The sequence below is a fragment of the Juglans microcarpa x Juglans regia genome, chromosome 1S (assembly GCF_004785595.1).
Source record: "Juglans microcarpa x Juglans regia isolate MS1-56 chromosome 1S, Jm3101_v1.0, whole genome shotgun sequence".
Lineage (NCBI taxonomy): Eukaryota > Viridiplantae > Streptophyta > Magnoliopsida > Fagales > Juglandaceae > Juglans > Juglans microcarpa x Juglans regia.
Window position 1 is genome coordinate 29,313,835 of NC_054595.1, and position 15,083 is coordinate 29,328,917.

Here is a 15,083-nt window from a genome sequence, read left to right on the forward strand (position 1 = left end):
ATATCAATATTACTTCTACTTGTATCCATGTAAATTTAAGAGTAATGTTATATACTACATTCTCATTTCATTTTTATTCTATTATATAAAATATATCATATTTATCATCATTAAATGATCTTTTATTGAATTATTCTTTATTATTTAATTGCTATAAATGTGACACATATTATATAATGAAATGAAAGTAAGATAATAATGTGGTGTATAAAATTTTTTAAAATTTAATATGCAAAAAATTTGAAATTCTGATTTTATTTTTTTATAAATCAAGTTTGCTATACGGTATGAAATATATGTTTTACACACCAATTTACAAATATAATTTTTCATAATCTAATTATGCACAGTAGTAACTAGTACACTACATAAATACCAGAAATCATATGATATCATTTTTAATATTCCTCAATTTCTTATAATTTTATATTTTCATCATTTTTAATGGAAGCGATATATGACATCGGTTTTATGAAGATAAGTGTCACCCGTCATCATCATAATATTTGTAATCATCGCCCTTTCTTAATTTTTAAATATAACATTAAATTGTTCAAAGTTAAATACATTCTTCTACTTATTATCAATAATAACAAGAGATGATACAATAATAACTAAATAAATATTATTTTTCTTCTGTAAAACATAGATATGCTATAGAAGGGCAAATAGTTTATAATTGAAAATAATTTGTGATCAATGCTTAAATAGGTCAAATTTTATAATTAATATGATTATAACTAGTGAAATATACGTATGTAAATTGTGTTTTCTAACATGACACATATGGAATAATATAAAATTATGATAAATGCTTTAAACACAAAAAAATTTCATCGAGTAAATTTACAAACTGGTGTGACTTAATGTGGTATTTTAAATTATAAAACTACTCTTATTTTAAAGTAAATAAACGTATCATATGAAATAATCTCAATTTGTGAATTTTTTTTATAAAATCTATTTGTGGCTTTAATATTTCTCTAAATTTATATAATATTCATGAAATCAAAATAACGTGATACTCTCGTTTTATTGCTATATGTCATGTAATTATATATTTTGAGATTTAAAAACATAAAAAATACAAACAGGTTTTATGATATTTTGTAAAACTGGTAAGAGCTCTAAAAAAATATACTTTGATTGAGAGATTTTGAAGATATATTTATTGAGGATTGAAAAGATAGTGAGATCCATCCAAAATATTAAGGGAAGAAAATCCCGTGAGTTTTTTTTTTTTTTTTTGGGGGGGGGGGGGGGGGGGGGGGAAAGTTGTTTATTTATTTATTGTTGCAAGAGCCGAGGTAAAATATTTTGATAATTGGGAGTCTTCATTTAGTTTGATATAAAGATATTTAGATTCAGAGTATAAAGTTTTTTGAGAAAGTTTTGGTAAGCAAGCACGATAAGTGTTCATGTGAGGGTATCTCTTTTTTCCCCGAGTGATGAGACTTTTAATTAAAGGAAGATCATATTTGACTTTAGATCATGAGAAAATGCAATGACCTATAATTGAATTGAGGGTTTTTACCCATTCCTACTGTTGATAGGGAAAAAATTACAGAATAGGCTAAAAGGAGAGAAAAAGTCATTCTCGATCCACTGGTCGACCTGGGTCTTGATCAGTGTTGTTTGGAGTCCCTGGCAATGGTACTGTGTTAATGGGTACATCTATGGCAGTGAATAAAAAACTAATGCAGAAAAAATAGAAAGAAAGGAACACAAAAATTTACGTGATTCGGCATGTTGCTTACATCCACGAGCATTTAGAGAAGAAAAATTTACTATAATATACTTGTTTTCAATCTCTCATAACTTCTCATTTTTCACTGTACAACCAAAGTTGGAGATCTTATTACTTGAGAATATATCTCCCTGGAGCTCTCCCTAGAGAGGTTGAAGAAGAAGAGAGCCCAGTTAGTCATAAAGTCCTTGCTTTTATCTCACCTCCCTTGCGCGTGCCTGTCTGCTATGATGTGACTGATCCTTTTGTGTATCTATCAGCAGAGGTGAGTCCTGACCCTTAGTGTGTTTGAGCATCCCTTTATTTTCTCACTCCCTTCTGGTACCTTCCTCTTACACTTCTCGCATCTATGGTCACTTTTTGTCTACTACTCATTTTCTATCTATTTTATTATCTAGCGTGGCTTGGTAGGTTGGATCTAACCTTCAATAGGCCAGATATTTTATCCTCCACACCTACCTAGTAAGGGAGTCCATTAATTAGGTACCAATTGACATTGATGAAGGCAAGAAGGCAGGCAGGGCACCAAAAAAAATTCAAACCCCCTACCTTGATTTAAAAAGGATAACAAAAGTTTGACATTTTCTTAACAAAAATTAACATAACCTTTTTTTATCCTTAAAATATAAATAAAAATCTTGAAAAATCCCTCTTGCATCCTTCAAAGATTATACAAAATTTATTTTCTCAAAACATTCATGAATTTTAGACACGGAGACATCTTTTATCTCCCGTAGTGCAAATTCAAGTAGCAATATTCTTTTTGAAAAAATAATTCTATCTCTATACCACACGTACATATCCCATACTTTATACTTTTTTTTATGATACTTTAGTACTCTACCTATGCAAACTTCTCTCTTTCTTCCTAAAAAAATAATCCTCAAAATCTAACAAACCTATCCTTAAAAAGAAAAACCAAAAAAAAAAAAAAAAAAAAAAAAACTCAAAACATTTGGTTTGTTTTTATAACTTCTCTCAATTAATTTCATATAATTATTATAATTTTTTTAAATTTCTATATAAAATAAAATAAACAATTTAAATTTTTTCAAAATTTAAAATAAAATAATATTAATTTTTTTTAATAATATTTTTTTTAATTTTTAATTTTAATATCACCTCATCATAATTTATTTTATTTCATACGTGAAAACAAACTAATCCTAAGATGCGGCCGCGGTTTACGGACCAAAGAACGCACCGACCCATGAAGTGCAAGCGTACCGTCACGTGCAACCAAAGCACTTGGTCTTTTATCTCCCAAACAACACTTTCTCATTTTCATTTCCATTATTTTTATGTAGAGTGATTTTAATAATAAGATATATTATTAAAAAATAATTTTTTTACGTAAATTTTATATTTTATTATATTTTTAAAATAATTATGGGACGATTACATAATTTCTAACAATTATCTTTCCTCTTTTATATATTAGAACCATTCTTTATATAATCCTACGCACCCTTTTAACCTTTCCCCAACACTGCGCGCGTTAGCACAGAGCGTCATGGCCACCTCTTGCCCTGCGCCACCGAAGCGTCTGGACCTGGAGCTCACCATCGTCTCCGCCAAGCATCTCAAGAACGTGAACTGGAAAAACGGAGACCTCAAGCCATACGCGGTATTCTGGGTCGACCCAGACCGCCGACTCGCCACCAAATCGGACGACGCTGGCTCGACCCGCCCTGTATGGAACGAGAGTTTCACCCTCCCACTCACCATCCCTGTCCAGGACTCCGTCCTCACCCTTGAGATCTTCCACTCCAAACCCTCCGAGACCCCCAAGCCCTTGGTCGGCACCCTCCGTGTCCCGCTCAAGGATCTCGCTGACAACCCCGACGACCCGATCCGTATCAGAACGTTCCAACTCACCCGTCCATCGGGTCGTCCCCAGGGGAAGATCCGCGTAAAGCTCTCCGTCCGCGAACGGCCTTTGCCGCCAGATTATCATGTTGCCCCTCAGCCTAGCTACTATTACTCCGGAGCCCCTGCCCTTCCTCCGCGCGACTACAGGGGATACTCGCCCTCACCGTACACGTCACCACTCCCGGCACCGTCCCCATCGCAGCCGCCGCCGGCTCCGTACCTTTACAGCTCGTATCCCGATGCGTATTCAGGATACTATACAGGGTACTATTCCAGTGCGCCACCACCGCCTATGCCGCCCAGGCCATTCTTCGACCGGCCCGTGAACTATGGTGGGCCTGGAGGGCCCAGTGGGCCGTCGGCACCTGTGGATTACTCGTTCTACGATCAGAAGCCGAAGAACTCGAAAATGGGTCTGGGAACGGGAATGGCTGTGGGCGCGGCCGTTGGAGCGTTAGGTGGGCTCGCATTGGACGAGGGATTGAAGTACGAAGAGGAGAAAATCGTGGATAGGGTCGAGAATGACGTGGCTGCGCGCGACGATTACAGCGATTACCGAGGCGACTATCGCCCCGATTATTGATATAATCGGGAACAACGTTGGTGAGGTTAAACGTGTAATTGGCGAATGTTAATTATGCAATGTTTGAGTAGATGTATATATGCTTGTATATCTTGTGTTTGCGTTTGGGCTATGCTTTGGATGATTGCTTTTGTCTGATGAAACTTATTTGTTGTTGATTACGAATCTTCTTCCAGTAAATAAATGGTTCGTTCTTCTAATTCCTAAGTTTTTGTGGGTGCATTTGGATGTATTTGAGCATTGTGAGCGAATGAAGTGCGTGGTTGAAGATTTCCTGCCTTTGTTTTAATACCTTACTTTTGGGGAATAATCGTAGAGTTTAATTTGATTTTTTTGATAGGTATATAAGTAGGCGTCGTTGGATCGAACTCCTCGTTGAGTTTAATTTGATATGCTTGACAGCATTGTTTTGTGGCCGATTTCTGCTGTCATTTGATTTACAGGCCTAAAATGCGTGAGGTGCTGTGGCTGGGTCTAACTCACCACCTTAAATAAAGCACGGAAATTGGTATTGGAAGTTGGATTTCCATTCAATTCGTTTGCTTACCATGGTATCCCTTTTCGAAAAATGAAAATAGAAGTTTGCATCATTAGACAAGTGTTTTTTCTTTGGATTAACGAGGACGAAGAGTGAATGATTTGTGATGGTTAAAATTTTTGGTCCTGTACCCGGACCTTTTTTTCATTTCAAGACTGAAATCGAGGAGCAATGAAATTTACTTGCACTCCCCATGATGACATTAAGAGTATTGATTCAGAGTCTGTTCCGTTGGGAAAGGAATACGTGCATTCCTTGTGCCACCATCAATATCAAAGGTCTTTCTTAGTGATTTGCTATGGGCTTTCGTGCCTTTGTAATTGGTAGTTGATTTTGTGGCTATTTTATTAAGACGGCCAATTACATAATAACAAAACCGTCAATTGCATTTGCGAGAGCAGGAGTCCTTGAGATAAAAGGAGGAAAGTGTCTTTGGCCCTTATTTCATGGGTAGATTTCTAGGCTTATACTTTCTAGGCCTTCATGTTAGGTTAGGCTATCTATAGAAGTATCGAGTTTTCAAGTCTCCATCAAATCTCAGATAAATACTTCATTCCAAATAGGTGTTTTTTCCAGTACAATTTGCAGCATGGAGTTTGGATACACTCTTTGTTAGTGTGTTCAAAGTGATGGTGCTGCTCAAGAAATGAAATAGTGCATTTAGCTTGACACGGGGAATTGAAACCCAGGAATTCGAGTTTGTGGTTGCTCCTGCCAATTTGTTCTTGCCATTTAGCTTTTTCCTTTGTTCATACATGTAATATCTTCTGCCACAGCCTGCAGTTTTACTGTATTCTGCCCCACCCCACCTCTTTTAGTTCCCTTTCTTCTAAGCCTGTTTACGATCTCAAGTTTTTTTGTTGATTGGTCAGATTGATTCTTCGATAGGCCAGGCTTAGTAATGTTGGGTTGTGCCATTTCTCATTTTGCCTAGAAGCAATACAAGTTGAAAAGGGAATTAAAGGCTTGTGTATCTATCCATGAAAGGGGTTCTGTGTACGGATATGGCTGCCTAGAGACTAGTTTGTTTTGTTTCACCATATAGAGACTGTATGTCTGGCAAGAATAGAAAGTCTGCTGATATTAGCATCAAGATATGAACATTGAACAGTGCTTGCGGAACATTATTTTAACTGTTTGATTGGAATCTTCACCTTGTGGAGTTTGAGGAAAGGGGTGAAAAGGTGGAGTGAAATGTGAATTATGGAATGGTGCGGAAAGCATGAAACCAGGTCAGCAATTACGGTCAAGTAAGTCGAACTCTGATTTTATGTTGAAATTGAGCTTTGCTCCATCATGGGATTTCAGATCGATGAGGACGGAATACGTACAGTTAGGCCCTGCATGTGAATGCCGATTATTGAGCACTATAATTAAATCGCCGGAATTTTATTCTGAGGTCGAAGGTCCTGACTCGTGGTTGCTTTTATTGATGGAAGTAGTTATGCCGAAGAGAAAATCTTTCCACCGGTCGGTCTGATCTCCCTCAAATAACAGCCCTTCAATAAATGTTTGCCACGTAAAGCTCCCACTTCTCAACTCATATGCCTGCATAACAGTTGATAAAAACGCTGAAAAGAACAAAAAAATCCCTCCCTCTCTACTCCCCCCTTCCCCTCGAAGCACTCCTACCCTCTCCCGTTGACCCTCACCCTCCCCAGTGCAAGCCCATCTCCACCATCCTCAAGTTCTCTCTCTCTCCCTCTCTCTCTCTCTCTCTAAACTATAAGCTTCTTGGCAAATAAGTTTGTCAACGGTTTGGAAATCATTGACACCATTTGATTTTTGTTTTTTTACCTTTTTTATAGAAAAAACCATTAATGGAGGTTGTGGAGTATTTTGGACACCTTCCTGATGGGTTCAATTCTTCTTGTGTTTTCTGCAAATTTGTCCAACAATTTTCTACAAGTCCAAGGTTCAGGGAAAAAAAAAAAAAAAAACGTAAATTAACATCGTAAGCTTTTATTAACCAAGAGAAGCAGTTTGCTGAGAATGAAAAGAGATTTTATTGAGAATGAGGAGATCAGGGAGAGCTTGCAGAAAGAAACTGTGCTGAGCATGAGGAGAGAGAGCTTGTAGAGAGAGAGTGTTTGCTGAGAATGAAGAGAGATTTTATTGAGAATGAGGAGATCAGGGAGAGCTTGCGGAAAGAAACTGTGCTGAGCATGAGGAGAGAGAGCTTGTAGAGAGAGAGTGTTTGCTGAGAATGAGGAGAGGGAAAACTTGCAGAAAGAGATTGTACTGAGCGTGGTTTTATCAGATGATATCAATTTTATTACATCTAGTGTAAAATTTTATACTTGGCTTGTTTTTATTGAGGGCTGTTAAACGCCCAAGAACAGCCGAACCGTTCCAAAGAGAACCTGAATTCCGAATTGAATATTTTTGTTAGCTTTCTTCAGATAAGGGAGAGCCGATGCATAACTCAAGAGCTCGGGCCTCGGTGGATTTTGTTTTCATACGTAGCCCATCTTTACTTAAATAGGCCCAAAGAAGGGCCCGAAGACTCCTCTAATACGATTTCATGAGTCTACAATAGTTATTCCACCCGCTTCATTGTGGTCGAAGTTGTGCAAATATTATAGCTGATCTATCGTTACATGTCATGGCTACAAATTCGCAGTCGACTTTTCATGAGCTTTATATGTGAAGGTTATTGGCCCTGATATAATTTAATATTTAAAAGATAATTTTTAAAATTTAAATCTTATAAATCAAATTATATCATCTGGATGATGTGTAGTGTAAGATATTAAAATAACATTTTTCATGATTATATCATGATCAAATTCCAAGATTTCAATTGATTATTCTATTTAGCAGTCCTACACCACAAACCTACTTATGTGGGTTTTTCTATTTTTTATTTTTTTCTCTCAGCAGACATGTATGTGGTGTAGATCTGCTAAGTAGAATTTGTCTTCCCAATATCATATATTAATTTTATTGGCATGAATAAGACAAAGTCCTTCGTCACAAACATGTAATCTAATGAATATCTGCAGGCCCTCTACCACTAATTTGCTGGTAGAATTGCCAGAATATTAATGCCCCTACATGTTTCTGTGGAAAAAACACGAAGATCTGGGCTACCTTTACATTGACAACATAATTTTATTCATAATGGGAGGAGCTAGCACAGTTTCTTACTTTCATACAGGGAACCTATTTTGCACATATCCATAATCCAACTTAATTATATATATATATATATATATATATGTTGTTTGTGCTCCACAACCAGCTTGCACATATGATGTAGTGTCCAATGTACATCTCGCACGAAAAGGAAACATTGTTTTTGTTCGAGGAAAGGCCGCACCTCAGAGTGGCACGATTCATCCACCTCGATCTCATGGGACCGGCCATTTCAATTAGCTGGGCCACGTTTGACATTGGATAGGTATTAGATGTTGGAATTGATAGGCATTATTGAAAAGAGAATACCTAGGGAGCGGTCCATCTATTAAATTGAGAATAGAAGTCTTTCATTCACATGACGACACGTTGTCAATTTATTGTGTTTATTCTACATTTACATACACCCGATTAGGGATTCCATACACCCATTACTCACTCGTATGCCTCCTTCCTCACTTCTTCCACTCCGTCCCAATAGGCTCAAGATCTCAACACACTCATCTCGCACAATGCTCGACGCAGACAGTGGCAGAGCTTGACGGTCTTCTTGTTAAGTGCCTCTCGTTTTCTTGTTTCGTCTCGCGAAAGCTTCCCTTTTGTTTTCCTTATAGCCAAACAGGTTTTGAAAATTGAATAATAGTTGTCCTAAGAACTTTTTTATATAAATTAAAACGGTGAATCCTAAAGTTGTAAAGCATTACGAAAAGGAAATCAAATATTAAATAGAAAGTTTGCTTTATATCCTGCATCCCATTTTTTAGATTTTTGTTTTGAACGAGTGATTAAAAATGGAGGGACCAGAGCAGGACACCCATGGATAATCGGCGATGTTGGAGGAGGGACCAGAGCAATGAGCAGTAACTGAACTTGCTTGGAGAAAGAAGAAATCATGATAAGCAACAAATGTACATTACTTGTGGTTGAAGACCCTTGTAAATATTTTTCAGGAAGTGAGTTGTTTTTTTATAAGTTTAATTCGCTTGAACCGACCGTGTAAAGCGTCAGGAAGATATAGCTGTATAGAGAGTGAGAGTAGTGTCAAGTGTGAGAGCAAGGAAGAAACTGTTTGTTGTGTTTGAGTTGCTCTTCTTTGCCTTCTTTTTTGTTTTGTTTTTTTCCTCTGGATGGTGAAGGTGAAACTGGCAGAGTTATGGCCATCGAATATGTTACAAGTTATGGTCGTAAGTTGCTGATGGGGTGGTGCGAAATTTGTGGCTAACGGTGGTGCTCAATTCGTCAGTTAGTCTGAAAATTTATTGCAGTGGTAACGAATATCGGCGTTGGAATTAGATGGTGGAGGTAGAACCTTGAAAGTCTTGGGTAGTGGGCGGCGGGCTTGGTGGCGGTGCACTGAGGCGGGCTGGAAGTGCTTGGAGATGAAGACGAAGAAATGATTTTCAGTTTGGAAACTTGATTTCTGTGAATTGCTTGTGGTGATTCTGTGTGGTAAGGTCTAATTAGTTTATTATGTTTTTGCCTTCGTCTTGACATATGACTGGAAGGTTGCTCTTCTTAGTTTAATAGCCGGATCGCTCTGCAGCTGAACTATATTGAAAATAAAGTCCGGCTATCCATTAATAGCTGTGGGATCGATAAGGAAACTTTTTGACCTTTTCAAGTATGTACTTTGGATCGTGTAGCACGAGAGCCATTTAGTCTTTTTTTTCATATTTTTTTTATATTCCTAACTATTTAAAAAAATATTCATAACATAATTAAAAAATACATATTTAAAAAAAAAAAAAAAAAAAACTGTTGGGATCCATTCTGTGGACCCCAAGTATTTTCTATGTACTTTACACATGCTACACATTCTAAGTCATACATTGCTTTTGTTGGACCTTAGCTTCTGACTGTAATTGTATGCATGCATACACATCCTTGAGAAGTCGAGACACTATTTTTTTTTTCTTTTAAATATGATTAGAAAGTTCAAAACCATACAAAGGAAAAAAATATATGTAAACTTGCACGTTATGCTTACTTCGACGCCCCTACTTCAGCCATAATTTATTTAAATCACTAGATCAATTGAATTTAAGATATACATGTCGAAAAATTCTATTTATCATTTCCACACCACAGATTGCAACACATAATTTTTTTTTCTCTCTTACCAAATGTGTGATATATAGATGATAAGTAGAAGAATTCAATTAGTTTAAGAAGAATAAAATAAAAATAAATTTGGTGTGTTGTGAATGGATGATGAGTAGTAAAGCTCATACATGTCTTCACAACCAGATTGATATTAAATGCGTTTGGACGACACATGTACACACACACATATTTAGAGGAGTGTTACAACCACAAATAGATTACACAAAAATAATCTCACAAATTGTCGTGGCTTCATGTGTAATCTGTCAGATTTGTTTTATAATAAAAGTAACTTTACAATCTGACAAACCACATCAAACGACATCAGTTAATTGTGATATTACTTTTATGTAATCACTTTGTGACTAGATTATTTCTCATATATTTATATATATAACCAGACAAGCTAAATCGTTTAGATATTTGGATTGTGGAAAAACGTCGACTTAGCACTCGAGTTGTACGTTGGGCTAAGCCTAGCCCAAGTAGGTTTAAATTAAATGTAGATGGAAGTAGTTTTAGAAATCCAGACAGTGGTGGTGGGGGAGGTGTGTTAAGAGATAGTACAGGGAAGATTGTGTTTCCTTTCTCTAAATTTTTTTGTTCTTGTTCTAATAATGAAGCTGAATTGAGGACTGTAGTAGAGGGTTTAATTTTATGCCAGCAGATGGAGTGTTTAGCGGTAGATCATATTGAATGTGATTCCTTAGTAGTTGTAAATTGGGTTTTGACTAAAAGGTGTACAGTTTGGTATCTTTAGGACTTTTAGAAAAAGCTGTTGACTCTTTTAGAGGAGTTTAATTTCACTATTCATCATTGTTTTAGAGAAGTTAATAATGTAGCGGATTATTGGGCAAAAAGTGGTGCTACGGGGGAGAATAAGGTGTTCCGAATGGATAGGCAGCTTCCCAAGGCCGTAAGAAGTATGTATAGACTGGACAAAGGTTACATGCGGGTGAAATAACGGAGCAGTGATGCTGTTCTTTTGAGTATTATTTTTGTATAGTTGTTGTTTTTTGTTTTGTTGGTGTTGAGAACTGGGATAGTTTAATTCATTGTTTTTGTTTTTGTCAATCCCATATGGTTTGGTTATTACCACGGTATTCCTCCATTATAAATAAAGATTTTTAATAAAATTGAGAAAGAATCACTCATACACAAGTGACTTCGTCTCTTGAAAAAAAAAAAAGACACGACAACACAGTACTGGTACTTTCTATAGAATGACAATGTGCAGTTGAAAACCAATGGCAGCTCGATCGGCACGACGATCGACTAGCTAGATATTTCTCGATGACCAATTATTATCGCATGCGTACTCCTGATCTCTCCTAGCGCATACAATATATATATGAGTGGTAAGAAATTGTGTACGTTATTATTTATGCCAATAATTTCAGACATGCATTAATTAGCAGCACCGAATGATAATGGCGTTCTCATCAGGATACTCGTGTTCTTTCACTTTCAGCTTGGTGGAAGTTCTGGTCATGACTGGCTGGGTTTGAATTGCATTTCGCGTTGAAAAGAGGTTCATCGATTTGAGACACTCACACAGATCGATCATATGGGGGTGGGAATGCTTGGTTTCCAGTAATTGATTGGGCCCCCACCAAATATTATATATATATATATATATATATATATATATATACACACACATACATTACGCTGAAATTTGTACTAGAAATCAAATTATTTCATAGTTTTTTTTTTCTCATTTAAATGTATAAAACCGTACATTTATACTCTCGCTTGGTCCTGCAAATTGTACGTACAATATTTCTCCTAATTTAAATTATTCCTTTTGATTGTATTTCAATTTTCAATGGTACTAGATGTATTTTATATATACAATCGTACTTAATGATCGAATATGTCATTGTTGATCGATCGATGTTGAGTATAATGCATCATGATCATCAGTCCTGCATGCGCTGCGCATGCAAATTAAACAGATATAATATCAAACCATTTTATAAACATGCATGCACGCATGAATTTTGATGAATCACCGAGTCTTGCATAACCACATTAATCATGCATGCATTCATGCTGTCTTACTGTGTGTACATTTTGTTCAACGAAGGAAACAAGAAAAAATAATGGCTTTGCATGCAGCTAGCTAGCCTTTAGATCACAAAAGAAAACTTGATTGACAAGATCACCTCAATTCATGAGGCCGTACGTATCTAATTAAACTCAAAATAATTATTAATATTCTATATATATTAAAAATGAATATATATTAATTTATACAAATATATATATACATATTCAGCTGGTACATATATATATATATATATCTAGACTCTAGTCATCATATATATATATATCTAGACTCTAGTCATCGTATATATATATATATATATATATATATATATATATATATTAGATATATTTTGTTGAATATTTTTATTTCTAACTTAAACAATTGTGTATATATATAGGGGCATATATAAAAATATATATATATATAAGAGCTAGCTGCCGAGGTATACTAGATGCATGTTTGCTTGACGACAGCTTACAATAGTTGATGAGGTGATGGGAAACGACCACGTTCAGGCCATCTAGTTATATATATATATATATAGGGGCCGCCCAGATCACCTCAAGACCGGCCACAACAAATTAAATCAGGAATCTTATCCCTAGCTGCAATTTCAAATATTACTTGTGCTGGTTGGACAAACTGTCGAGTTGAAGGCTTGAAGCTAGTCCTTCTTCATCTCCCTCGTTAGCTAGGGTTTTGATCCCTTATAGCTAGCCTAGCCTAGCTAGCTAGTATGCGGAAAGTTTCTTCTCCAAACAGTTAGAAAATATAATTGTTAGTTAGACTATATATGAAATAATAGAGGCATGGGAACGCTTATTGTAATCTCTGTTAATTATTAGGTTTTCCCTGTTTGTACTCACAATCATATCAGAATAGACAAAAGATCATCAGGAGCAAATGGAAAACAACAGAACATGAGAATCAAACATGCATACAATAATATATATATTACCGTCTCAACAAACCAAACCAAACACAACCGCGTACGTGTAAATTTCATTGCATGTGTTGTTTCTTTATCATTTGATTCTTTTCTGAATCCATTTTCCCATTTCTGTATGCGAATTATGAACGCTAGCTGTTGTGAATGTTATAAATTGTATGAACCGGCCAATGATCAAACTCAATTATAACATTTTGTGAGTCATTCCAAGATCATGAATTCAGTTGTCTGAACCTTTCACAATGGAAGCATGGATGGATGGCTAAATACATCATTCGAAGATCGTACGTCAACGGGAACACCCATGCTGCAGACTCGTTATATATTCTGGTGCATGAACAGTTACCCTATAAATCTAAACTGCCTAATATATATATATATATATATAAATAAGGGTGTCAAACTTTGGAGTTGTGCCGTCATGCAGAGAGATTATTGGCGATAAAGTAAGCCATTAATGCATGACACAAAGGTGGTAGGTACCATGTATGGGCAAACACCATGTTAACTTTCATAAAAGATTCATTGTTCCATGCCCACTATCAAGCGGCAAAACTCTGAAATTCCTGTGCTCTTAGATCATGAGTTCTGTCTCATACGTGGTCACTATAATGGACTTTGCTTTCTTTCTTCTTTTTTTTTTTCAAAAAAAAAAAAAATACTTTGATCTTATATTTGTTAGAGAGATCAATTAATAGATTTAACTTACAGTTTCCGTCTTAGTTTGTTTAGAATTGATTAGAATTGACCAAATTAAGATCCAAATATCTGTATATTCTCGAAATTAGTTGAAACGCTGTTTCTAAATATCCAGTACTGTCAATAAAAAAAAAATGGGTGGGCTAGGTTGGAAATTTATGGCTGGACTCCAGACCAGATCCACAAACTTGGATTAATATTTCAAATACTTGAGGGCAATAAAATTAAATCTTCATGGCAAAGGTGTCAGATTCTTATTATAAAGAGTAACTGAACAAGTAATGTAAGAAATAAGTTTCAGTCTAATTTTAAGCAAACCTTTTATGAAAAAGTGGATGAACGAATTTTTTACACTTCTCATGAATAGGTATACTTTTTTATAACAAATTCATATGCATATTTGTGTCTTTTGTATATATATATATATATATATATATATATATATATATATATATTATTCTATTATAAATTTCCTTTGTGCATGGTTGGACGTACAGTTGGACTTAACTGGGAAGACGTGTTGCAAGTAGTGTCAAAGTTGACTGCAATGCATGCACTTTTGGGGGTACCAGCTTTGTTTCTAACTTCTCGGGCACAACAGCATGCACGGACGTTCCCGAATTAAATTCAAGTTGGTCCTGACGACTTGAACTGTCATGCACGTGGACAAAACTAAGGTACAGTACAAGAGCTAATTAAGATTAATTTCTTGGGTCCTAGTACTTAGACACCATGACTAAGCTATCCATATATCTTTCTCCGGCTATACACCTTACATTAACTGACCTTCTAAAGTCAAACAATTAATTAGTCCATGTTAGTATGTACATTCTGGCATACCCAATTAAATACTAATGTGCTATGCATTTTTTAGTTTCTAGCAAATATATTTATGAGTTGTGCCGGCCAGCTTTGACGGCCGGCAGCAGCTGTTTAGTACAAATTTTTCTTTTTATCTTTTCATATTTTTTTAATATATTTTAATATTTTTAAAAATAAAAAAATATATCAATACATTAAAAATTATTATTTTTAATTATTAAATAAAAAAATTAAAATATACGAGCAGTGAGAGTAAAATAACATTTTCCTATATTTATTTGAGCACCGCCCAAAAGCCTACAAATTATAAATGGCGGTTGTAGGAGATTATTGGTTAGGGTAATAATCCTTACATACACTTCTTTTATTATTATTTTATTATCCATCTATTTTTTTCCTTTCATTCTTTAAATTTGAATTAAAAATATCAAACATGAACTTCTTGAATGATTTAAAATAAAATAAATTTAATCAACTAACATAATCATGTAATTTAATTAAAAAAATTAATTTTATAAAAATATCTTATATTTAATATAAAAAATATATAAGTTTGATATTCTCCTTATAATTTACAAT

General features: G+C 35.2%; 1 protein-coding gene across 1 annotated transcript; it reads left to right on the forward strand.

Moving 5' to 3' along the window:
• The first annotated feature begins 3,197 nt into the window (after positions 1-3,197).
• On the forward strand, positions 3,198-4,402 carry LOC121246435 (protein SRC2 homolog). Its single transcript, XM_041144595.1, has one exon. It carries the CDS (start codon positions 3,261-3,263, stop codon positions 4,200-4,202), a length of 942 nt encoding a protein of 313 aa, XP_041000529.1. The 5' UTR covers positions 3,198-3,260; the 3' UTR covers positions 4,203-4,402.
• The last annotated feature ends 10,681 nt before the right edge of the window (positions 4,403-15,083 follow it).

Excerpts from the sequence above, each read along its gene's own strand:
- LOC121246435 (XM_041144595.1), top strand. The coding sequence starts at position 3,261 with ATGGCCACCTCTTGCCCTGCGCCACCGAAGCGTCTGGACCTGGAGCTC.